General features: G+C 40.6%; 1 protein-coding gene across 1 annotated transcript in view; it reads left to right on the top strand.

Annotated features, from left to right (window-relative positions):
- Positions 1 to 27,186, top strand: part of FOCAD (focadhesin) — a 336,121-nt gene that overhangs the window by 210,630 nt on the left and 98,305 nt on the right. Inside the window, exons 16-20 of the mRNA XM_090274062.1 lie at positions 359 to 493; positions 7,767 to 7,817; positions 8,552 to 8,635; positions 18,162 to 18,300; positions 22,510 to 22,695. Of these exons, the coding sequence (XP_090130188.1) occupies positions 359 to 493; positions 7,767 to 7,817; positions 8,552 to 8,635; positions 18,162 to 18,300; positions 22,510 to 22,695 (595 nt within the window). The remainder of the gene's footprint in view (positions 1 to 358; positions 494 to 7,766; positions 7,818 to 8,551; positions 8,636 to 18,161; positions 18,301 to 22,509; positions 22,696 to 27,186) is intronic.

Genomic DNA, 27,186 nt, shown 5'->3' with positions numbered 1-27,186 from the left:
ATAATTTAAGGGCAATACCTTACCAAATCTTAACTTCTAGGAATGTTCTTGTTCTTTTCTTAAGTTTTCTTATAATAAAATGTAGTACTCTTATCACAGGAATGTAAATTACAGCACAGAGGGTATAGTCAATAATATTGTAATAACTATGTATGGTGTCGGGTAGGAACTAAACTTATCAGGGGAATCACCTCTAAGTTACATAAATGTCTAATCACTATCCTCTATATATAAAATTAAAGTAACATTGAATGCCAACTGTAATTAAAAAAGAAAACATTTTTAAAAAGTACTCCTTACTAATGGCTTCATAGGAACTGGGATTTTGTTAGTCACTGACTTTTTATTCGCTTTGCAGGTGGTTTGTATTCGCTCCACTTGGAATGCTCTCTCCCCAAAGCTGAGCTGTGACACGAGACCTCTCATTTTGAAGACCCTCAGTGAACTGTTTTCTCTGGTTCCTTCATTAACAGTCAATACAGCTGAATATGAGGTATGCATTGGGAGCTCAATAAATTGCCTGTTTTTACATTGGAAAGACATGTGTTTTATAATAACTTTTGGAAAAAATATATTTGTAATTCTTTGCCAAAAATCCTTTAGCACTTTTTGTTCTGAGAACATGTTGATGTCTTTATGGAGTCTTAGGAGTAGTAGGCTATCCACCCTTATCAATTCTGTGTCTTTAAGAATTATTTACATAAAAGATACCAAGTTTTTATTGTGAGAATACAGTCAAGATTTGAAAAAGTCATTATTTAAAAATAGTGTTTCTAAAATAATAGAATTGATCAAGTCAACAGTTTAAATTCATTTTGTTGGGGTTTCAAGTTCTAAAAAAATGTACAAAGTGTAATGAAAGCAGGACAGACTCTCCCATTAGTGTGACTATATGGTCATTTTGTTCCTAGCTTCACATTTTCTATATACATCCGTCATCTTCATCTGTACTTTTCAATGAGGATGATGATGAACCAAACCATCTTAGGAGAGGAAAACACTTTTATGAATGACTCTATTTGTCATTGTAATGAATTGAAACACTTGGTGAAAGATGCTTTGCTTAAGATTAATAATTTCCTGCTTAACATTTTCTTCATTATCTCTTCTTTGAGTGAAATAGAGAGGGTGTGTGAATTTTTTTATGCTTCCTCTTTTGTAGTCATATTTCCTTCCCTGTTCACCTTTTTTCCTTTTCCTTAAAAGGGCAGCAATTGATTTTCAGTGCATGTCTTAATGGACTTTTAGTCTGATTCACAGACTTTGATAAACTACCTTTTCATCATATCCCAATAATAGTCTTTTTCATGTTTGAGATCACATGATAAGAGGATTATAGGATAATACTTCTAACTCTAAATACCCACCATGAATAAAATCAAATTTGTTCTTATTGAGTATGCAAAAGCTAGCACAGTGCCTGATGCATAATATATATTCAGTAACTAGTTGTTGAATGCAGGATTAAACCAATACAGGATATTGTGAATTTATTCTAACATCTCAACTTTTGTATTACTGTATTAAAAAGAATTAGTTTGGGACTCCTAGAATGTATACTTCACCACCAACAGTCTTTTTTTATGGCTACTGTTCACTGGTACATACCTTTATGTTAAAAGAGAGTCTGCCAGGCTACTGCAAAGGAGCTAAGACTAAAAATCAAAATAAGAGCAAGTAGTGTATATTTATTTTTTGTTTTCAAGACATAAATTTATATACATTTATATTGCTTGTACATTGAGTTATTCAGACTTTATCAATTTATGAAGTGATTTGTGTGTGCATTTTTTAAAAAATATATTTTATTGATTATGTTGTTACAGTAGTCCCAATTTATTTTTCCTTTGCTCCTCTCTTCTGAGTACCCCTCTTCCCTCCAGCAATCCCACCCCCCTTAGTTTATGTCCATGGGTAGTGCATGTAAGTTCTTTGGCTTCATCCTTTCCTATATTATTCTTAACTTTCCCCTGTCTATTTTGTACCAACCAATTCTGCTTCTTAGTCCCTGCAACATTTCCTCCTTTCTCCCCTTTCCTCTTCCTAGCTGATAACCCTACATGTGATCCTCATACCTATGATTCTATTCCTGTTCTGGTTGTTTGCTTAGTTTGTTTTTGATTTTTTAATTCATTTGTTGATAGTTGTGAGTTTATTGTCATTTTAATGTTCATAGCGTTAATCTTCTTTTTCTTAAATAAGTCCCTTTAACATTTCATATAACAATGGCTTGATGATGATTAACTCCTTTAGCTTTATGTTGTCTGGGAAGCACTTTATCTGCCCTTCCATTCCAAATGATAGCTTTGCTGGATAGAGTAATCCTGGTTGTAGGTCCTTGCTTTTCATCACATTGAATGCTTCTTGCCCGCAAAGTTTCTTTTGAGAAATCAGCTGATAGTCTTATAGGTACCCCTTTGTAGGTAACTCTCTGCTTTTCCCTTGCTGCTTTTAAGATTCTCTCTTTATCTTAAACTTTTGGCATTTTATTTATAATGTGTCTTGGTGTGGTCCTCTTTGGGTCTAGCTTCTTTGGGATGCTGTGCTTCCTGGACTTATATGTCTATTTCCTTTGCCAAATTTGGGGAGTTTTCCTTCATTATTTTTTCATATAAGCTTTTGATTTCTTGCTCTTTCTCTTCTCCTTCTGGCACCCCTATGATTTGGATGTTGGCATGTTTAAAGTTGTCCCAGAGGTTTCTAAGCCTCTCCTATATTTTTCAATTCGTATTTCCTCATTCTGTACTGGTTGACTGTTTTTTTCTTCCTTATATTCCAAATCATTGATCTGAATTCTGGTTTTCTTACCTTCACCATTGATTTTGTGTGGATTTTCCTTCATTTCATTTAGCATGGCCTTTATTTCCTCCCTTATGCATTTGGCATGCTTAAGCATACCTGGCAAATCTGTGAGCATCTCTATCACCAGCGTTTTGAACTCTGCATCTTTTAGGTTGGCTATCTTCTCATCGCTTAGTTCTCCCACTGGAACCTTGATCTTCTCTTTCCTTTGGGCCATACTTCTCTGTTTCTTCATTAAAAAAAAAAAATGCTTTATTGATTATGCTGTTACAGTTGTCCCAATTTCTTTTCCCTTTGTTCCCCTCCACCCAGTGACCCCCCTCCCTCCAGTTGTCTCCCTCCTTAGTCCATGCCCATTGATTTTTTATATAGTTCTTCTCAACATCTTCCTGTCTACCCCACTCCCTCCTACCATGCTTCTTAATTTCTGTACCATCTCCCTCCCTTTCCTCCCTTCCCCCTCTCTGTTGACCCCCCCATAATGTTCTCTATACCTATAATTATTTTTCCACTTTCGTTGCCTACTTAGTTTGCCTTTGTTCAGTTCCCTAGCTTCTGTTGTTGGTTGTTGTGATACAGTATTCATTTTAATGTTCATAGTTTTGATCCTCTTTCTCCTAAACAAGTCCCTTTAGTATTTCTTATAACAGGGGTTTGGATCTGATGAACTCCTTCAGTTTTACTTTGTCCTGGAAGCACTTTCTCTGCCCTTCTATTCTGAATGACAGCTTCGCTGGATAGAGTAATCATGGTTGTAGGTTTTTACTTTTCATTACTTTGAATATTTTTTGCCAGTCCCTTTTTGCCTGCAGAATTTCTTTTGAGAAATCAGCTGATAGTCTTATTGGGACCCCTTTGTACATAATTCTCTTCTTCTCTCTTGCTGCTTTTAAGATTCTCTCTTTATCCTTAATTTTTGACATTTTGATTCTAATGTGTCTTGGTGTGGTTCTCCCTGGGTCCAGCTGTTTTGGAACTCTGTGCTTCCTGGACCTGTAAGTCTATTTCCTTCTCCAAGTTAGGGAAGTTCTGCTTCATTATTTTTTCACATAACTTTTCAATTTCTGGTTCCTCTTCACCTTCTGGCAACCCTGTGATTAGGATGTTTGCCTGCTTATAACTGTCCCATAGGTTTCTGAGCCTCTCCTCATTTTCCTCACTTTTCATTTCCTCTTTCTGCCCTGGTTGACTATTTCTTCCTTCCCTGTGTTCCGATTTGTTGATTTGATCCCTGGTTTTCTTCCCCTCACCACTAGCTTCTTATGTGTTTTTGTTCATTTCAGCAGGACTAGCCTTCATTCCTTCACCATCTTGTTTAAGATCTGCTGTTAGGTCCGTAAGCACTTTTATAACCAAAGCTCTGAACTATGCTTCAGAAAGATTTCCTATCTGCTGCTTCTGTGTCTGTGTCACCAGGATCTCTATTATGATCTGTGCCATGCTGACAGTTTTGTGTTTACCTTTGCTTCCTGGGCGGGGCTATCACCCCTCCTACGTTATAGGGGGCAGAGCCCCATGCACTCATCAAAACTGGTAGACCCTTCTCTCTGTGCTGAGGAATTTTCTGTGGGGGTGGGGGTTCAAGATGGATTTCTGCCGTTCACTCTCCACTGGAGACCAGGAGCCACCTCCTCTGTCCCCACCCCCTCCACGCCTCACAGTCCAAGGCAGTGGACGTCTGCCTTCCCCAGCGTGGAATCGTAAGCTGACGGATCTGGTCTGCAGCCAGGGGTGCTCCCCAGGCGCTTCTCACCTCCCCTTAAATATGGGTGTCTGTGCTTACCACCATCCTACCACCATCACCGCTGCTGCTGCTGCCAGCACAGCTTGACCTCTCCACCCCGGCTTCGTCCCTCCTACCAGTCCAGATGAGCACCACTTCTTTATAACTTCATACATTGGACTTCCTTTTATTTTCTGGAACTTCTGATTATTTCTGGTTTTGCAATAGTTGTATTCCTTCTTAGTTGTGAAGGGAGATGGAGCATGTCTGTCTAGGCCTCCATCTTGGCCAGAAGTCCTCTGTCTCCTTACCTTGACAGGCTCCTGTGTTTGTTTGCCTCTGTGTCTTAGGTAGAGTTCTCGCACCTGTTACATTGTAAGGGGCGGGGCCTTGGGTATTTGTCAGTACAGGCAGCCCATTTTACCATGTGGTGGTGCTGTGTATATGGAAGGGGTCTGGGAGGGAACAATGCTGCTTGCTAAGCACTCGCCCCTTTTCCAGGCACTTCTCCCACTTCTGTATGGGACTGGCACCTCTCTAGCTGTTGCCCTGGCCATTGTTCCCACAGTGAGTGGGTCTGCGGATGTTCTAGGACGATGGGGGCCCTTTAAATAAGGAGAGTCTACTGAGAGACCGGCAGTTTCTTCCCCCGCCCCAACCCCCACTGAATTGCAGTCAGAAGCAATGAGGCTTCATTTTCTCTGGCACTGGAACCGTGAGCTGTGCGGTCTGGCTTGGTGCTGGGAGTGCTCCCCATGTGTCCCTCTTGACTTTTTAAAATGTTTGGCTGCACTTTCCGCTGGTCTTCCAGTGCTGCCGCTGTTGCCACCACCACACCACATCCTCTCCACCTCGGCTCTGCCCCTCCTACCTGTCTGAATGAGTAAATCTTCTTTTTATCTTTGTTTGTTGGACTTCCATGCAGCTTGATTTTCTGGAACTTATGGTTGTCTCTAGTTTTGAGGTAGTTGTATTCCTTCTTATTTGTGGAGGAAGATGTTTACTTACCAATGGCTGTGAATTGCCTTTTGGATTAGATGGGGTTTTATTCTTCTTCAAATTTTACATTCTTTTCCACTAGCATTTTATTTTGGTTTATCTTCATGCTTATATTAATATTAAGGTTCCTCTGTTTTTCATTCCATCCATCAGTTTCCTCCCCGGAAAAGTGATCCCCTCAGTGACCCTAGTCCACATGGAAGCAGTCCCTCTGACTGTTTCTGTTCCTCTCTTTCTCCCCTTCTTACCCCCTATCACCCCCACTCTTGTCCCTCCTTCCCTGTGTATGTTTAATTTGTTTTCCGTTAACTGCTTTGTTTGTTTGGATGTAAGTCAGAGTTGAAAAAAGTGATGTTCCCAAAGCATTTCATTGGTCATTGCTATCCCTTGTCACCTCAGTGCCTTTTGTTTGCCTGAAATGAAATCCATCCGCTTTATACCTAATCAATAAAGCCTTTCAAAGTCTGGCCTCACTCTACTTTTCTACCTCATGCACTCCAGGAAAACTGAGCCATTTACGGTTCCTTCTCTGTCTCTAAACTTTTTCATTTCTTTTCATTTGTCATGTTGTTCTTTCTGCCCAAAATCACTTCCTTTTTTCATCTCTAATTTTAAAATTTATATTCGGATATAAAGAATTGATTTAACTCATTCCCATTTTTTGAGAACGTCCCTTCAAACAAGAGTCTACTCCTCTGATAGTTCTTTATTTATACTGTTCTAAGAATATTTATTTCTATTTTATACTGCAAGTATATGCATACATATATTATTTACTCCATTAAAAGCTTGTTGAAAATAGAGCCCATGTTTCAATTAGTGTGTTTTCTGAATTGCTTTACAAAATGCTGGTACATTTATTCATTGACCCAGAATGTATTTATGGAAACTATACTAGGCTTTAGCGATATTAATAAATAATAAGAGATACTATTTTAAAGTACCAGTTATATTGCTCTCTCTGGTATGGCTCAGTTGGTTAGAGTATCCTCCCATACATCAAAAGGTTAGAGATTCAATTCCTGGTCAGGGTGTGAATGGGAGGCAATCAATTTATGTTTCTCTCTCATATCTATGTTTTTCTCTCTCTCTCTCCCTCTGTACCTCTTCCTCTCTCCCTCCCTCTCTAAAGTCAAAAAACATATTTAATTTAAAAAAAAATTACCTATTATATATTTTCAACACTATTCTAATTACTTTGTACCAATTAGTCTTAACATCTCATAAGGAAAGTATTATTTTTTTATTTTATAGCTAAAAGATTTGACATTTTTAAAGGTTCATTCATTCACTAAACAAATATTTATTTAGTATCTGCTATATGCAAGACAACTTGACCAACACTGTTTTTTCTAAATGAAAACTAGTACCTAAACTCAGGACTTCCTAGCTCTGTACCTATATTTTTCTGTTTACCTTGCTGTCAGTCTCTGCCTTCCAAAAGCTGAAAGATTGATGAAGAAGGTAGACATAAGCAATAATAATTATAACATTTGATGAGTACAGTTACTCACAGGGCTTTGAGACTATAGTGGTAGAAGTGAGCAACATTCTTAGGAGGAATCTAAGGAAACCTTATTTAACTGGTGCTATTAGACTAGGATCTTGAAGAATTAATGAAGTGTTGCTTCCCACTGAAGTTTGGGGAATAGAATATGCAAAGACAAGGAGTTAAAGAAGAACCTTATATAATTTAGATGGGCAAGAATTCAGAAGTTGGAAGATGATTTTATGCATAATTATTATCATTTGAGAAACTGGACTTTGTGTTCTTTATATTCTGGGCTTTATAGTCTAAGCCTTTAAATGAAAATGACAGTCACTGCCCCAAAGCATATGCAGTCTAACAGGGAGTTAACCACACATAGATGCTGAAGTGTGCCATGTGGCATGTGACTGTGTGGAAAAGAGAGATTATCTTCTGGATACGGGATCAGGAACAGTGGTGTGAAAGATGGGTGTGAGATTTGTACCTGGACTTGAGAGGTCAGTAAGAAATGGTTAGGTTCCTAACTTTAATAACCTTAAAACCCCATTGTGTTTAAAATATCTGTGTATTTAAATGATAAGTCTGTTTCTGGGTATTTTCATTTTATGAATGATGAGTAAATGCAGGTTATGTCAATTACTAGTGGTATAACTGTGAAAGTGATTTAATTTCCACTATTTGCTACTTCAGATAGTTTATTCTTGGTTTTATTTTTGTCTTATAATTTTATTCTGGTGTTTGTTGATTTTTCAGAATTTTAAAGTTCAAATCCTCAGCTTCCTCTGGACCCACACTCAAAACAAGGTAATATCACAAGGAGTGTCAGTGAAACAAAACCAAACTGGGGAAGAACTATCAAATAAGATTCTTAGAGAAAAAAAAAAATGACTTTCTTGAAATGATGGCTTCCTAATTTTAAAAGAATTATGACTATTCATAAGTTTCAACTTTAAAAATTATTCTCAATTTTTACCATGAAGTACACTTATTTTTACCATAAAGTACACTTATTACTTTGTGAAGCTGACATTTGTCTAAAAAGGAACTGTTGCCATTGTCTCACATTTTTAATGGTCCTTCCTCTTTCCTGCTTTGTCCCTCCCCCACCAGCAAGCATGTCAAACAAGCAAAAAGTCCAGTCCATTTTTTAAATGTTGTTTCCAATCAAGAAGCATAGAGAAGAGGATGTGGGTGATGTTATACCTGACTCATGAGTGGAAGAGCTTAGGTTCCTAAAAGCTAATTTTCCCTGTTAGTACTGGAGCATCAGAAACCAGTTACAAGCCTATCATATTTTAAGCCCTCATACAGCTCCCACTAAACCATACTACCTCATGGGGGCCTGAGCGATTATGAGTTACTTTATGTTTAATGTCCAAACTAGGATAAAAAATTAGTGCTTCTGATTTCTCTGCCCAATGCTGCTTTCTCTCTATTTTCAATTGGGACAGATAAGGTGAGTGAATACCATTTCCAAATTGCTTCCTCCAGAGTTGATGTTTAATATGTGCTGTTTTAAAATTTGTTTTACTATCTAGGACCCAGCTGTAGCAAACGCTGCGTATAAATCTCTGTCACACTTTGGCACCGCAGAGCACACCATTCTTCATCTGCCTGAACAGGTAGGCCTTTCTGCTTTCTCACTGGTATCTCTTTACTGCTTGGTTTTACAATTTAATTTGTATCTTTGCCCCTCCTTCCCACCCCCAGGCTTAGAAGATTCATACCTGATGGATGTATATGTAACTCTAGATATGTTGTTTATAAAAGACAGTAATTTATATTCATTATCTGTGTAATCTATAATGGTCTTAGAGTCACAGATAGTGAATTTAAATCTCTTTGAAGCAGCTGGAAGACAGCTTTGTGGCAAATGAGGTCTCCTTACAGTGACAGGGTGTACGGCTGTGTGCCTGTGCCCGCGGCTTACTCCAGAAGACCTGTGCCACTAGGAACTACTGTGCCAAGTCAGTGTACCATCTGCAACTTCAAGTCCAAGTATGGCCTGCACTGACCAAGATTTATGCCACCTGTGCAGCTAAAGATCTTTGTGATATAGAATAGAGAGGCTATGTGAAAACATCTGCTATTTATTAGTTTAGTTTTAAATAATACGTAGGCAAGCCCCAGAGATCTGAATGAGGATTGTACTACTGTCTTTTAAAAGTTAACATGGAGTGTGACATTATCTTAATATTTAGAAAAAAACTAAAAATATACAACCTTTTCTAATATTTACCCAATATAACCATCTTTAAATTATTAGGTTATATCTGGAGTTAAGTGTCTGATTTCACATTTAGTGTCACTACTAATTCAAATGCATTCAAGTGCACAAATGCCTTTAGAGTGTAAGGCAGACATTGAATTAGAAGTTATGTGTAACATCCAGAATCTGTCCTTGAGGCCAAAAGGCAAAAAGTTTTGGTGTGAATTTCTTGGGATCCTCAGTCATTAAAATGGGTTTGTTTCCTCTTCTAGATTAAGCTTATATGGAGATTAGATGCCAATAAGAACCAGGCAAACTTCTGTCTACTGAATTGAATAGGAGCCACCACATAAGGACCACTGAAGGAAAGGCTCTTGTAAAACCAAAGTCTAAGTAAGGCAGGATTTCCCATGTTATCAAGGACTTCCAAGATAGATTGGCTGCCCTGTCATGCAGTTATCACAAATATGAGGCCTTAAGAAAAAGTGTTCTATGACTTATAAAATTAAAAAAGATGGAACTTCAGACTGCACTATTTTGACTAAGAATTCTCATAGCCTCTTCTTTAAAAAAAAAAAATTAGTTTTTAAAATTTTCACCCAAGGACATTTTTTTATTGCTTTTCAGAGAGAGAGAAACATTAATTGGGTGCCTCCCATACATGCTCAGATTGGAGATCAAACCTGCAGCCCTTTGGTTACGGGATGACGTTCCAACTGTGCCACACTGGCCATGGCACAATACCCATAGTTTTTGGAAGGAAGGAAGGAGGGAAGGAAGGAATGAAAGGAAGGAAGAAAAGAAAGAAGGAAGGAAGGAGCTGCATGTATATTTGGTGTGAAAACTCCTACCAATAGATTAGCTGTAGCATCTTATTATTTTTAATCAGCAATTGCTAATTTACATCACAGCATAACATTTACTTTTATTTTTAGCAGTTATTCTTGTAAATTTCAAGCTGGAATAAATAGCTTTTATTAAACAGCTTTCACATTCACTTGACTATTTCGTCTCTACCTCTTTAAATGTTGATATGTGTTTTTTTTTTTTCTACTTTAGGATTATATTCAGTTACTGATTATGGTTGTTAGCATTTATACTCAAATAAGAGCTATACTCAGTCAAATATTAGGTGCTGCTTAATCTAACCCTTCTATGTCGTCTGATCCCTAATAGCTATAAATAGTTCTTTATACCTTCCAGCAGGTGTAGTGATGTACATGGAGTTGGCGTTTGTATATATGCATGGGTTTACACTGCCAGCATGTGAAAGAGCTGTAAAGAAAATCTCTAAGGTTTATTAGCCATGCTTTTCAACCTTTTCTTCAGCCGTAACCCTCTCCTGGGATATGAATAGTGGTTCACTATTGTGGATATCCTCAACTGGGATTAACATGAGCGGACATAAGTGGTTTAAAAACATCTACTTCTGACACCCAGCTTCTGATCTAGAGGACCTGCCTCCGCATGGAGAGCCATTGCTTCCAAGATGCACCATGCATTCTTCTTTTTATCGATTAATGGTTTTCACTTTGTCTATTTGAACACCTAAGGACTAAAAGTCCAGAAAGCTGTCAATATATTTATATCCCAAACAAGTCCCAAAGTCCTCACAAGCTAAAGAGATAACCAAGTCAGCTTCCCACCTCTGTTTTGTAGATGATGACTGTGATGTGAAACAGGCTCATTTTCCATAAAAGCTTAATTTCAATTGTTCTAGAAGTCCCTACCAGGTAGGAACTTTTATAATCTGAAAACTAAGATTCTTTGCTGTCAGAGACTCTGTATTAGGGCAATTTCATTTACTCACAAAACTGAAGGTTACCTGTACACTTTTCCAGTGAGAATATGTCTATCTTCTCTTTTCTATTTGTGGAAACTTGTGAAATAATATTCTAATTGAGCACAGTATGAATTTCAAGTAGAAATTTTTTAAAAAGATATAATGCATCCTTATCAATATGGCTACATTTGTGAATTATAATTCAGCTACTTTTGTAAGCACTACCTGTCTTTAAATTTACTGCAGAAAGATTTCTTGTTGACTGATGCATTAATTTAAAACTGTGGAATTTGTTGAAAGCTAACAGGTCTGGTAGAGCAAAAGGTGTTAGAGAAGTAGAAGACATAAGAAAAACAATTTAGGGTTGAATAACACATTACATCTAAGGCAAGATGGAAAATGTTGGTGGCTTAATAGAGCTGAATGAGACACCATTTGAGTTAAAGATAAAAATTCATTAACTCATCTTTCTTGTCAATGGTTTGTTTTTAGGAAGTTATTTGAGATTAATGGTGATAGACACTTAACATTTGCATTGGTTTAATCATGATTTCTTATACAAAGTGCTAGGCCATTTTATGAGCTGAGAATGTTGAATAAATCCGTGTGTTTTGTTGGTTTGTAAAAATATTGTTAATTCAAATCAGTCAACAAATGCTGGCAAGGATGTGGAGAAAAGAGAACCCTAGTGCACTGTTGGTGGGAATTCAGGCTTATGCAGCCACTGTGGAAAACAGTACAGAATTTTCTCAAACACCTAAAAATAGAACTGCCTTTTGATCCAGCAATTTCACTGCTGGAATTATTCCCTAAGAATCCTGAAACCCCAATTCAAAAGAACCTATGCACCCCTATGTTCATAGCATTATTTATAATAGCCAAGTACTGGAAACAGCCTAAGTGCCCATCAGTAAATGAATGGATCAAAAAAGGGTGGTACATTTACCCAATGGAATACTATGCAGCAGAAAGAAAGAGAAACTCCTACCTTTCATGACAGCATGGATGGACTTGGAGAGTATTATGCTAACTGAAATAAGCCAAGCAGCAAAAGACAAATACTATATGATTTCACCTATAAGAGGAACCTAATGAACAAAACACATGAGCAAAAAGGAACCAGAGGCATGGGAAAAAGGAATAAACTGACAAGGACTGGAGGCGAAGGACACGAGGGGTAAGAAGGGAAGAGTCTAGTCAAGGAACTAGTATAAATGACCCAAGGACATAGGTAACAGGGTAGGGATTGACTCTGGGGGCAGGGGTGGGAATGGGGATGGGGTAAGAGAGATGGGCAGGGCAGGGGAGAACAATGGGGTGGGGGAGAAATTGGGAGAACTGTAATAGAAAAACAATAAAAAATATTGTTTATTACTTGAAACTTGCAAATCTATAGTTGATCAAAATATTTGGGGGGCTCATTGAGGACCTGCTGATTCTAAAGTTAAAAAATAGACATGAATGCTTTCTCCCTTTTAGTTTGCATTTCTTTGGTTTTAGCTATTTATCCTTCTCTTCTGCCTTCTTTTGTGAAAACACACACACACACACACACACACAAAACAGCCAAACAAACAAAAAAACCCTTAGAGAATTATTTTCCTGATAAAACAATCAGTAATGGATAAACATTTAGGTAGAAGATTGACACTCCTCCTTGACATGGGTTCATTAAAAAATATTTAGGTATTTAAAAATTAAACTTTTTATTATAGAGATCTTAAGATAAATTGTTTTGTTGATTTCAGTAGTTAATTTTAGATGTGAATAATAGCACTCATTATGCATGCTGGTTTAGTATTAATATGGTGTGACCTGTTAGGCTTTGATTTAAGTGAATGTCACTACATTCATCAGAAGCTGTTTCTCTTTTTAAATGAATTTATGCAAATACTTGACATGTTCTGTTTATGTGCCAACTCCTGGATTGTTATAGGTTACACACAAACAAAGGTAGTTGAAGGGTTATCTAGCTCAGAATCCACAGAAAGGCATTTTGTAGGATATGCTTTCCAATATTCAATTTAAAGTAGATTCTTAAAAGTAATTTGTCATTTTATATTTGGCTTGAAATTAAAGTTTCTCCAGTAAAGCCTAGCCATAATTGGAAGGTCATAGCTGTGTGCGTACATGGGTGTGTGTTTATGTTTTAAGTATCAGGGCAATTTTCTTGGGTGTTTTAGTAGCTAATGTAATATAATTACCCAAATTATATAATTTTAACAGGTATTTTTTTCATATGGTGTCTCTCGATTTTCCTTAGTTATACTCATATTAACATATTAGGTCATGGCACACAAGGCAAGGGAAACGGCTGGAGCTCACATAGGGTAGCTAGAATAAATAGCTCTTTAAGAGATGAGCAGAAAAGGACAGAAATGTAATGGAAACAAGTTCTAACAGTGCTCATTTGTTCAGGAGAATCAACTCACATTTTAGGAACAAAATTGAAGGAGTCATTATAGTAGACAGAGTATGTCATTCCCTATCCTTAAATTACAGTATACCTCTAGTTTCCTTGTTAAATATATGCTATGTAAGATGCAGATATATGCGGACTTGCGGCCAAGATGGAGACATCGACAGACACACTGTGTCTCCTTCCACAACTAAGAAGGAGTACAGCTACCACACAACTAAAAACAACCAGAAGTTCCAGAAAATTAAACTGCATGGAAGTCCAGGGAACAAAGATATAAAGAAGAAATACTCATCCAGACAGGTAGGAGGGGCAGAAAGGATGCAGTGTGGTGGCAGCAGCAGCGGCGGCAGTGGCAGGCCAGCAGAAAGCACAATCACACATTTTAAAGTCAGGAGGGACAGTTGGGGAGCGCTCGCAGCTTCTCACCAGACCTAGCAGCTCATGGTCCCAGCACTGGGGAAAATCAAGCCTCATTTCTTCTGACTGTGAAGATCAGTAGGGGTTAGGGTGGAGGAAGAAACTGCCAGTCTTTAGGAAGAGTCCGCTTGTTTAAAGGGTCCCCACGGTCCTAGAACGTCTGTAGACCCACCCATTCTGGGAACAACAGCCAGGGCAGCAGCTAGAGGGGCTCCAGTCTGGTGCAGAAGTGGGAGAGGTTCCTGGAAAAGGGGTGAGCGTTGGGCATGTGGCATTGTTCCCTCTCGGACCCCTCCCCCACACACAGTGCCACAACGTGGTGAAACAGGTCACCCTGTACTGATGAATCCCTAAGGCTCCGCCCCTTACAACGTAACAGGAATGACAGCTCTACCTAGGACACGGAGGGAAACAAACACAGGAGCCTGTCAGAATGAGGAGACAGAGAAATATGGCCCAAAAGGGGGAACAGATCAAGGTTCCAGTGGGAGAACTAAGCGACAAGGAGGTAGCCAACCTAACAGATGAGGAGATAGACAACCTAACAGATGTAGAATTCAAAACATTGGTGATAAAGATGTTCACAGGCTTGACAGATATGCTTGAGTATGGCAAACGCATAAAGGAAGAAGTGAAGGCTATGCTAAGTGAAACAAAGGAAAATCCACACAAAACCAATGATGAAGGGAAGGAAACTGGGGTTCAAATCAATGATATGGAACATAAGGAAGAAAAAAACAGCCAACCAGTGCAGACTGAGGAAGCAAGAATTGAGAAAAATGAAGAAAACTTCCCAAATTTTGTGAAGGAGATGGACATACAGGTCCGGGAAGCACGGAGGGTCCTGGGCAAGTTGAACCCAGAGGGGACCACACCAGGACACATTATGATTGAGATGCCAAAGGTGAAAAATAAAGACAGAGTCCTGGGGACAGCGAGAGAGAGGCGGAAAGTTGCCTACAGGGGGGTGCCTATAGGACTATCAGCTGATTTCTCAGAGGACACTTCGCAGGCAGGAAGGGACTGGCAGGCAGTATTCAATGTGATGAAAGGCAACCTGCAACCAAGAATACTCTATCCAGCAAGGCTATAATTTGGAATGGAAGGGCAGATGAAGTGTTTTGCAGACAAGGTAAAGCTAAAGGAGTTCATCATCACCAAGCCATTATTATATGAAATGTTAAAGGGACTTATTTAAAAAAAAGATCAATGCAATGAGCATTAAAATGACAACAAACTCACAACTGTCAAGAATTGAATGTAAAAAGTAAAAACAAAATCCAACTAAGCAAACCAGAATAGGAACAGAATCATAGGTATGGGGATCATTTGGGGGGTTATCAACTGGGAGGGGGGAGGGGGAGAAAAGGGAATATAGTGCAGGGATTAAGAAGCATAATCGATTGGTTCAAAATAGACAGGGGGATGTTAAGAATAATATAGGAAAGGGTGAAGCCAAAGAACGTATATGCATGACCCATGGACATGAACTAAGGGGAGTGGGATTGCTGGAGGGAAGTGGGGTACTGGGCAGAGGGGAGCAAAGGGGAAAAAAATTGGAACTACTGTAACAACATAATCAATAAAATATACCTTAAAGAAAAGATGCAGACATATGCTATTTACCATATAGCAGATAAATTAAAAAGGCACGGAGTTATGTGAATATAAAATTAGACAGCTTAAGATGGATGAGTGGATCAACTTTTTTTTTTAAATACCCACGTAGTAGGTCTTTCTTTAGTGGCTCTCAGAATATTAATGGCCTGGTTGCTATGACTGAGGTTGATGGAGCAGAAAGACAGGATAGGCTAAAATGTGTGCAAAAATGATTATATTCCTTTTATAATAAAGGACTCTAGAATTAGAAGCATTCGTTCATTTGGCATTGTTCATACCCCAGTTAAGATCCCTCTGAAGGTCATGGTGGTTTCCACTTCTGCTTCTTATTCTTCCTCTTGTGCCACTGACACCTCCCTCTCCCTTCTGCCATTTCCTCTTTGCCTCTTTCTTGTAGCCTTCCTTCCTTCCTCCTTCTCTTCCTCCCTTTCTCCCTACTGCCTTCCTTCTATTTAAACAGATTAATTGAGACATGATTCACATTCCATATAATTCACCCGTTTGCAGCATACAATTCAGTGGTTTTAGTTCATTCAAAGAATTGTGCAACTAATCACAGAGCAACCACAATCTAATTTTAGAACATTTATTATCATTCAATTCCCATTACCCCTTCCCCTTTCCAAGCACTAAGCAACTGTTAATCTACTTTCTGTCTCTATATTTGCCTGCCCTGAACCTTTTCTATAATGAAACCATATAGTATGGGGTCTTTTGTGACTGGCTTTCTTCATAGCAAATTTTTAAGGTTCACTTCTGTGTAGCATGTATCTGTACTTCATACCTTTTTATGACCAAATAATATTCCATGGTATGGATATGCCACATCCTGTTTGTTTTCATCAGTAGATGGGCATTTGAGTTGCTTCCATTTTTTTTTTTAGCTATTGTGAATAATGCATTCGCATTCATGAACATTTGTGGTCAAGTTCTTGTGTGATCATATATTTTCACTTCTCTTGGTGATATACCTGGCAGTGGAATTGCTGGGGCATATAACTGTGTTTTAACATTTTGAGAAACTGCCAAACTGTTTTCCAAAGGGGCTCCACCATTTTACATTCACACCAGCAGTGTATGAGGGTTCTGATTTTTCCACATCCTCACGATTCCTGAGTTTTCATATTAGCTTAAGTGTTTACCTCTGCCCTTCACCTCCCCAAGTCTCTTATCACTTGAATGTGATATGTAGCAGAGCTTTCCAGTGCTTTGATGGGCTGGTGTGGTAACTGGTGTTACTGATGTAGTCTCTAGCTGTGAGCATTGTCTTTTCCCCAGTGTGCTGTTCAAATATTATTTTCAAAATTGGTACTATGGATGTGTAAAAAGTCATAAAGTAAGGAAAATGGACCCAGACCAACTCCCTTTTGGGGAACTTTTCAGGAACTAGGACTGATTAGAATCTCTAAGATAATTCCTGATAATACAAACTCTGGTAACTTCCAAATATGTATGCAGACCAGAAACAGTTGGAAAACTCCACTTGTCAGAACCAAATGGTTTACAAACATGCCAGGGTTTCTCTGTTATGCATTAATAATAACAAATATCAACAAATGCTCTATGTGCAGCATGGATTACTGTTATCTCTGTAATCATGGCTGGCTCAGTTTTCTGAGAATTAGGTACTCAGTACTGAATCAGAATTAGATCTTGTCTTCAAAAGTGGTTGGGTAGTCAGGTTGCTTTCAGTCCTTAACTGTTGAAGAGAACACTTGTTATGGTTGAAAAGCTTCATTGGAGTTGAGATTATTATACTTAAGAGACGCATTTCCTTTTTCTTGTAAATCCCGCTTCAAGAACTCAGACTCAGTGCAGTTCCTAAATGGAACAGTGCTTTGGGGACCTATGAAGAAGGCAGTCTGCAGGAATTGTTAATTATTTCTAAAAATAACTCCAGGAGACAGGCTAATGGTAATGACTGGGTTCTGGCACTTTATGGTTATAGCAACCACTTTTATATATTTGGATTTCCTTCCCTAGTGCTTAATTATCTCCATAAGGGCATCATGATGGTTTGTCATTGAAAGTATTAAAAATTTAATTAATTGTTTGACAGTTATATTTTGGGGAAATTACAGTAGTGGTAACCTTTTTACATTTTTTATTTTTGGTTCAAACAACCCTAACTAATCACAGAGCAACCACAAAATCTTCAAATTGCAAGTCACATACAGTAAACTGTAGCTACCAATTACAGATTTTGGTGTTTTTATATTCTACAACAACAAACTGCCAAGTCTAAAATAAAGTCAGCTAAAGCACTCTGTCCTTTCACTGGAAGATTTTTAATTTTGTCATGGAGATATGACTGGAATCACAAATTTAAAAAAAAATGTATTCAGACTAGACAGATATTTAATTATAAACCATAGAAGTTCAATACATTGAAAGTGTCAGTGTTTACATTTTACTGTTGGATGGTGTACTTTATTAATTTTCTATAATAATCATTGCTTTTGTTGGCTTAGGGCAATTTTCCTACTATATATTATCATTAGTTCTTTACATGGATCCAGGATTGCATCTAATAAGATGATTAGAGATTAACATTTAGTTAATATGAAAATAAATATTTTTTAAATGGTCTTTTGATATTATAGAGAAATGCGTATAACTCAACTTTTAAATGTTGACATAAAAAGGACAAAGAAAAAATTTTACATAATGTTTTAATATTTTTGTCTGTCATTTCAGATAAGGCCAGAAATCCATATTCCTGATGAGCTAGATGAAGATGAAGATGATGAGGGTGATGAAAAGGATGTGGATCTTTCAGTTCCTGGCTCTTGCTATCTCAAACTGTTGTCACTCACCTCACCTTTGGTTTTACCAGGTGAGTCTTATTTATTTAGTGTCAGGGAAGCTAGCAGTTTTGAGTGATTTTTACCTATCTGGTTGTGTTCTTTTGTGATGCATACATATTAATAGCTTACTTTAATCTTACATGCATATTTTCTATCTGAAATGCCAAATGCATCCATCTGTTCTGTAGGACTGCTTGAGGTAGTATAGTGTTCCAAACATCTGAATATGGTAGACTTGAATAAAATTGAACTGGAAAACTAATTTAAACAACCATTTTTACTGAGAAGTTAAAATTTATTTTGGATGCTAAATTTATTGTGTAAGGCAAATTTGCAGTGGGACTTTAAGTCATTGATTCAAATAATGGTTTATTATGATATAAGGTAAGTGAAAAGATCATTAGAATCTTCCAAAATTTACTGGCTAGTTTCATAATTATAAATTTATTCCTTCTTTGGAATTACTCCAAAGATAGTGTCAATATTTGAGAACTATAAATTCATACCTTTAAAAAAACAGATCAAATTGTGTGATCATTTAGTTTCAATATAAATTTTACAGAACCATGGCATTTAAAAATTATTCTAATTATATCTAATTATTCTAACTTAGTATTGGCCAACATTTTGCCGAACAGGCCTCTGTTAACTGTTCTGTACCAATTCTAGCTTGAATGTTCATGGATATAAATTTTTAATTTCTGAAAGTTAAGTTCAATAAACTCAAGAAATGTCATCCTATCTTCACAACTGTAATTTCACTCTCCTGTAATGTTGGAAGATTTTTCCTTGGTTTCATCTCACATGGAGATTCCTGAGAGATTCAGCCAAATATATATTATTTATTTCTAGGCAAAGCTCCTGTCCCAAATCCCCACCTCCTTTCAGAAAACTGAATGACACAACTTTGACAAAGACTGTGCCTTTTCTTTTCTCCTGATGTCCTGAACAAGCCTGTTCCTCTTTTCTGTTTTTCCCCACTTCCTACCTCAGGGTTCTTCAGTGTCTAGAACCTTTCCTGCAGTTAATAGTGAGTCAAAGAAGGAAAAAGCCCTCAGTTAGTAAAGTTCTTCTTGTATCCTAAAATAGCCTTAGAGTTTAAAAGTTCTCTTGAGCTTTTTAAGTATTGATGTTTCCTTTTACATGGATCCCTCGCCCCCTGGGCTTGTGGTATGAGAAGAAAGGGGAAGATATTTGTGGTCAAGCCATGCTGTTGTTTCTCTCCTCCCCATCTGTGCAATGCTGTGCTGGCCATGAAGTGGCTCCTCTACATAGTTTGTCCTTGATGGTTATTAGCGCCTTGCCTTGAGAAAGAAGGGAAGGATTTAAGATCAACGATTGTATCTGTTTGAGAAAGTTCAGTAATTAGAGTGAGGTGGGCGGTATAGATGCTATCTGTATTTAGCAAACCATGTCACCATGGGCAAAGTTCTTCACTTTCCCTGGAATTAATTACTTAGAAGAGAACCAGAAAAAAGCACCAGTCTTAGGAATGTCTACCCTCAAAGGTCCAGAGTGGATGACACCTGTTAGACAGAAAACCAGATCACACTGAATGTAAGTGATTCCTGCCCCTTTTCTCCTCTTATTTCCTTTCAAGTAAACACAAATGCAGCTGCAAAGTAAAGTCAGTGATTTGCATTATTTCAAATAGGGGTGTTGCTGGTATTGATTTAATTTTTTTTTTTTTTTGAAATAACTTTAGACTTACAAGAAGTTGCAAAAATAGTTTAGAGAGTTTCTGTGTACTTTTACCTAAGCTGTTACTGATTGATAACATCTCACATACCCATAGTTCATTATTAAAACCAGGAATTTCACATTGGTACAACATTATTAACTATAGACCTATTCAGATTTCACCAGTTTTTTAAATACAGTGTATGAACTTTTAGTTCTGTTTTGTTTTTCACTCAAGACATTTTTGAATCCATCCAAATACTTGCCTGTATGACTTGTTCTTTTTTATTACTGAGTAGTATTCCATTGAAGGATGTACTATTTCTTTATCCACTCACCTGTTGAAAGACATTTAGGTTGTTTTAAAAATTTATGTCTAACACTGTGACCTACAAATTTTTAGCTCTTTTCAAATTCTGTCCTGGGCATCTGTAAGGAAGACACTAGGGCAAGACTCAATGACAGTGGGAAAAAATCCAAGTTGCTAGCTTGGTGACTGGGGAAGATGGCGTTTTTTATATCAGTTGCTGTCACGGTATCTTACCCTCATTTAATCTATTCTCAGGGCTGGAGTTACTATGAGAATCCTCAGTTCTTGCAGAGCTTGACAAGTAGACAAATTTACATTCCTGGGTTAGTCTGTTGCAAATGTGGACTTATGTGCTGACTTACATCAGTCTTTGCCAGAGTAGGATTCCTTCTGAGAAAGCATGGAATTACCCTCTCTCATCATAGTGCCTGTGTCCTCACAAACAATGATTGTAGCAACATCCTGAAAAGCCTATACTCATCCTCAGCTGGCTTGAAGCAGTCATACGTGTGCATGTGAATGCAGGTATTGGGCATGTGGCCTGCAGTTGGATGTTTCAGTTAGATGATATATTGATTAGGGTCTTGACAGGGAAGGCACATTCAAGTGGAGTAATAGAGAGTAGAATGAAGGGATTATTTACACTTATGTTATCAAGGTTAAAGGAAGATCACAAGCAATGGTGAACCATCCCAGAGTGGTTAATGTCCCTTAGCGAGAAGAGGTAAGAGGAGATAGCAATCAGGAGAATGAGAAAGGGTATCTGTGTCATAAATAGCAGAGCCAGGGTCTTCATAAGAGGGATGCAGGCTACCTGTAGCAAACCTGCAGGTGGGTATTGGGGAATACATGTCTGATCTCACTGTGTTTCCACTCTGGCCTCCTACCAGTGTTTCCCTTTGGATGAAGCCAGAGGACAAGAGAGCACGATGATGCAGTTGTTAAAGATTATTTTTTCAGGGCACAGAGCAGGGTTGAGAGGGTGGAGGATGGTCCTGGGGGAGTAAGTGGAAAGCATCCCACATAGTGTTCTCTGGGCTTTGAATCGGGAAGCTTGGTTGCATCTAGGAAATTTCTCTAGAGGACTGACAGAACTGGCCACATAATAGATACTCCAGTGAGCACTTACTGCCTTTTATTTAATCATGGTCATTTAAAGGAGACTTTTAGATCCATGCAGAATGAAATTCCAGTTGTGTTGGGTGTATCCTTGCTTTTTGTTCCTGTAATAAAAGGCACATGCAGTAGTTTCCTTTTTTGTTTTCCATATAATTTACTTCTAATGTTTTTGTTTCTGCATTCGGCAACCTCTAGTGGTTCTTAGGAAAATAACACTTGAATATAAACCTATCAGGTATTTTGTTTGGGTATCTATTGCCTTCTGATCCCACACTTCTGTGTTACTTTATATTAAGTAAAAATGTCAAGCAATAAGCCTTTGGACTTAAGTAGAAGGACCACAGCAAAGAAATAATGAGCTAATATTTTGTTTTTTTAACAATTGTGCTGTTATTGCTACAGAAAGATAAAAGGCATCCCTGAAAATACCTGAATGACAAGGAGCCAGTCTCATGGGAATCTGGGACTAGTGTGTTCCATGTAGAAGGAGTAGTATGGGTGGTGGCCCTGGCTTAGCTATGAACTTGTTACTGAGGAATGGGGAGTCAGGGCCTCCATCATAAAAGCCTTGTCAGAGTTTTGATGTTATTCTATCTACAGTGAAAAACCCTTGGAAGATGTTAGGGAGGGGGATGACGTAAAATTCTGGCTTTGGGGTAGAAAAGATGGTTTGTAGGGGTGGTCATGAGGAGTAGAAACCAACAAATTTGTTTTTAAATTAGGATGAGGAAGGGAGGAGATAATGATTGAGCAAGTAGCAGTGAAAATGGAGAGAAATTGGTGGATTTGGGATATATTTTTGAAGGTTGATCCAGAAGGACTTGCTAATGGAGTACATGTAAGAGTGAGGGAAAGAGAGAAGTAAAGAATGACTAAGTTTTTGAACTTGAGCAACTGGGTGCCATGGTCTGACTTGGGGAAGACTGAAAAGAGGATGAGAATCCGGAGTCTCTTTTTACTTTGTGAAGTTTGGCCTGAAGTAGGCTAAGTTGTTGTTGATGCTGTTATTGTGTGCACGTTTGTGTGTGTGAGAGAGAGAGAGAGAGAGAGAGAGAGAGAGTTAAGAATGGATGTTTTTCTTCTAGCATACTGTAATACTCTACTTCTGATCTCCTTTTATCTCTTACAGCTTTGGAGGAATTTTTTACATCACTCGTGAAGCAAGAAATGGTGAATATGCCCCGTGGGGTATATCACTTGGCATTAAAAGGAGGTGCCCGCTCAGACCAAGGAAAGACTGTAGCAGGAATCCCCAATTTTATGTTGAAAATGTATGAAACAAACAAGCAACCAGGTTTGAAACCTGGCGTTGCAGGTGAGCATAGTACATAATATTCAGGTATAAGTTTTTAATGTAATGTTTTAACTTCCATTTTCAAGTAAGGTGGAGTACTTCACAGTAGGTCATTGCTGCTGCTGCTAACATGTAGACACAGCTGGATAAATGACAAAAAATAACTTACATTTTAAAGGCATCAGAGAACTGTAGAAGCAAAGATGAGTAGATAGACAACAAGGCCAGAATAGAACACAAGAGAGATATTTGCTGATTCTGGCTATGGGCTAGGATTGGGGGGTTGGCCAGAAAGAGGCCTATTGGAGGATAGAGAAACCAGTGGAGCTGTTATACTTCTGCTGGACAAGTGTGATATGATGGTTAACTTGATGTGTCAGCATGACTGGGCTAAGAGATGTCCAGGTAGCCGCTGAAACATTTTTTTTTTTTGGATGTCTATCAGTGTGTGTTCAGAAGAAGTTAGCATTTGAATCGTCGTCGTCGTCGTCGTCGTCGTCGGCAGCCGTCCGTCTCGAGAGACGATGGCGTAGCTTCTTGAGAGTCTATCTGCACCGCCGAGAATGGCTGTGCTGTCCGACTCGGGAGTGACAATCCCTGCCGCACTTGTTACAGGTGAAGGCAGATGGCCGTTGTTGCTGCTGTTGACGCTGCTTCCGCCTCGATCTTTTCTGGACCGCCTCCTCGTTGCGCGCAGCCTCCGCGCGTGATGTACCTTGCCTGACCGCGAGCCTCCAGGCTAGGCGGTCGTCTGCTTGAACTTCCCATGTGTTGAGATTGATGGAGCATTGTGTCATGTCCTTTTTGCAGATGTCTTTGAACCGCAGTTTTGGGCGCCCTGTCGTCCTCTTGCCTTCTGCTAGCTCGCCGTAGAGGAGGTCTTTGGGGATACGGCCTGCATCCATTCTTTTGACATGGCCGAGCCACCTGAGGTGTCTCTCGCTAAGAACTGCATGCAAACTGCTCATATTGGCTCGCTTCAGCACCTCGGTGTTGGGGACCTTATCCTGCCAGGCGACATGCAGGACGCGTCGCAGGCACCTCATGTGGAAGCTGTTGAGTTTCCTTTCGTGCCTTGCGTAGGTGGTCCACGTCTTGCTGCCATAGAGGAGAGTGCTGAGTACGCAGGCTTGGTAGATGCGCAGTCTGGTTTTCTCAGTGAGGCTGGAATTGTTCCACGCTCGCCGGTTCAGTCTGGCCATAACTGTGGCTGCCCTGGCGATTCTCCGGTTGACCTCCAAGTCGACTGACAGAGAGCTCGAGATGGTGGACCCGAGGTAAGTGAAGTCGTTGACAACCTCCAGGATGTACCCGTCGATGGTGATGCATGGGGGAGTCCCCGTGCCTTGAGCCATAACATTCGTCTTCGTCAGGCTGATGGCTAGTCCGAACTCCTTGCATGCGTGGGAAAGGCAAGTGACTAGCTGCTGGAGTCCCTCTTCGGAGTGTGATGTCAAAGCTGCATCGTCGGCGAAGAGCATCTCACGGATGAGCACCTCTTTGACTTTGTTCTTGGCTCGTAGACGGGCCAGGTTGTAGAGCTTGCCATCGGATCTGGTGTGAATGAAGACACCCTCGCTGCAGTCCTTAAAGGCGTATTGGAGGAGCATGGAGAAGAAGATTCCGAACAGCGTAGGCACGAGGACGCAGCCCTGCTTTACTCCGCTGCTGACTGGGAAGGCCTCAGAGGTTGCGCCGTTGTAGGACACCGTGCTGTGCGTGTTGTCGTGAAAGGACATGACCACAGCAAGCAGATGTGGTGGACAGCCAATCTTCCGTAGCAAGCTGAAGAGTCCGCTTCGACTGACCAGATCAAACGCCTTCGTGAGGTCGATAAAGGCGAGGTAGAGTGGTTTATGCTGCTCGTGACACTTCTCCTGCAGCTGGCGTAGGGAGAAGATCATGTCCACTGTTGATCGGCCAGCTCTGAAGCCACACTGGGACTCTGGGTAGACGCGGGAAGCAAGGGTCTGCAGGCGGGCAAGAGCGACCCGGGCGAATACTTTGCCGACGACGCTGAAGAGAGAGATGCCCCGGTAGTTGTTGCAGTCACTGCGGTCTCCTTTGTTCTTGTACATGGTGATAATGTTGGCATCTCTCATATCCTGGGGGATGTAACCCTCCTTCCAGCAGCGACAGAGTAGATGGTGGAGCGGCTGTAGCAGGACTGGTTTCCCGCTCTTTAGGATTTCTGGAGGGATTCCGTCGCTTCCTGGTGCTTTCCCGCAAGCGAGGCGGTCGATGGCTTTGCTGAGCTCTGCCGCAGTAGGTGGGGTATCTAGCTCCTCCATGACTGGTAGGTCTGGGATGGCATTAAGAGCAGTGTCTGTTACGGTGTTCTTCGCTGCGTACAGCTCGAGGTAGTGCTCGGTCCACCGCCGCATTTGCTGTTCCTGGTCAGTGATGACCTCACCTGTCTTGGACTTAAGGGGGGCGATCTTGGAGGGGATTGGGCCTGTTGCCTTCTTGATACCCTCATACATTCCTCGTGCGTTGCCTATATCGGCGGCTTCCTGGATGCTTCTGCACAGGTTTAGCCAATAGGTGTTGGCACAGTGGCGGGCGGTCTTCTGGACTTTGTTCCTGGCAGCCCGTAGAGCTTGAAGTGTACTGGGAGTGGGCGTGACCTTGTAAGCCAGTAGGGCCTTCCTCTTAGCCTCGATCACGGGTTCCATTTCTTCCCAGTGAGCCTCGTACCAGTCAGCGTTCTTCCGCTCTTTCTTCCCGTAAGCAATAATGGCGAAGTTGTATATGGCGTCGCGGAGACGTGGCCAACTGGATTCGATAATGTCATCTGCCGCCACTCCCTCGCCGAGTGCATCTTCCATCTTGTTGATGAATTGCTGGGTCTTAACTGGGTTGCTGGCACAACTGGTGTTGATGCGTGGGCGACCCTTCATCTTGGAGTGGTGCAACCTCTCCGGCATTATGCGCACCTTGCTTACCACGAGGGCATGGTCCGTGTCGCAGTCTGCACTGTGGTAGCTGCGGGTGAGGAGGGTGCTGCCAATATCCGTTCTTCTGGTGATGACGAGGTCAAGCTGGTGCCAGTGGCGGGAGCGGGGGTGCCTCCATGACACCTGGTGGATCTCTTTGCACTTGAAGAATGTGTTTGTCACACACAGGCCGTGGTGACACGAAAGCTCAAGCAGTCGCTGACCATTCTCATTGATCTTTCCTCTCCCAAAGTTTCCAAGGCAGGTGGGCCAGGCCATGTGGTCGGCTCCTACTCTTGCGTTGAAGTCTCCAAGGAGATAGAGAGCGTTACTTCTGGGGATCTTGGATAACGCTTCGTCCAGTGCATGGTAGAACTGTTCTTTCTCTTCGATGGTGGCGCAGAGGGTTGGGGCGTACGCGCTAAGAATGCTGACTGGGCCGAAAGTTGTTGACAATCGGAGGGTAAGTAATCTCTCTGTGCCTCCTGTGGGTGGCTCTATGGAGTTAACAAGCGTGTTCTTCACAGCGAACCCAACACCGTGCTGTCTTGGTTGGTCCGGAGACTTCCCTTGCCAGTAGAAGGTGTAGTTGGTTTCTCTGATAGTTCCGTTGTCGGCCAACCGGGTCTCCTGTAGAACCGCAATGTCGATGTTTAGTCGTGCCAGTTCCCTATCGATGACAGCGGTTTTCCTGGCACCCTTGATCCACGGAAGGTCTGCAGTAAGTCCGGGGCACATGGTCCTGATGTTCCAGCTAGCGAGGCGAAGAGCCGGAGGCTTCTTTCTTGTTGTTTGCTTGGAATTAACTGGTGCGGGTATTTTGTGGCCCACTTTTCGAGAGGCGCCTCTCTGATCCCCACGCACCCAGTGGGGCAGGCGAACCATGGCGAGACGGCACCTAATTGACTGGGGCTGCCCAGCTTGAGGCGGACGGTAGCTGTCCAGTGAGGTGCGATGACCTCTCCCACCGTCAGAGGAGACCCCTGGCGCTCGTTTCCTTCGCCAATCGGATGAGCTTATAACCGGTATCTGTCTCCTCCCGTGTTGAGTCGACATCTTGCGATGACGCTGGAGTGTCCTCTCCAGTGAAACTGAAGCTACAGAGCCTGGACAAGGTGATATGGAGGGTCTGCTGTTGCCCATGCAGCAGACGCCCCCTCTCTTCGCAGCTGAAGGATCCAAGGGAAAGACGGAGTCAATACAGCTTGGCTTCAGGTGCGCCGCAGGAGTTGCCGGTGTTGACTACAACGTCAAACCGCCTTAGGGACTCCGGCTCCGGATTTTCTGTCGGGGTTTACTCCCTTAGCCTTTCCCCTGAAGAGGTATGCCACAAGGCAGCGGAGGTTTTTTGGAGTCAGAGTTTTCCTTCTCTGATTTTAGAGATGTCCTTCCTCTTTCCTCCTTTACAGGAGTAGGCATTTGAATCAGTAGACTGAGTAATGAAGATCACCCTCACCACTGTGACTGGGCGTCATCCAACCTGTTAGGGGCCTAAATAGAACAGAAAAACAAAGGCAGGGTGTATTTGCTTTTTGCTTGAATGAGTACATCTGTCTTCTGTCCTTGAACATTGGCA

The sequence above is a fragment of the Furipterus horrens genome, unplaced genomic scaffold, assembly GCF_987537825.1.
Source record: "Furipterus horrens unplaced genomic scaffold, mFurHor1.1.pri manual_scaffold_4, whole genome shotgun sequence".
Classification (NCBI taxonomy): Eukaryota; Metazoa; Chordata; class Mammalia; order Chiroptera; family Furipteridae; genus Furipterus; species Furipterus horrens.
Note: the sequence above shows the minus strand (reverse complement) of the source record. Positions and strands in the feature narration are given on the sequence as shown.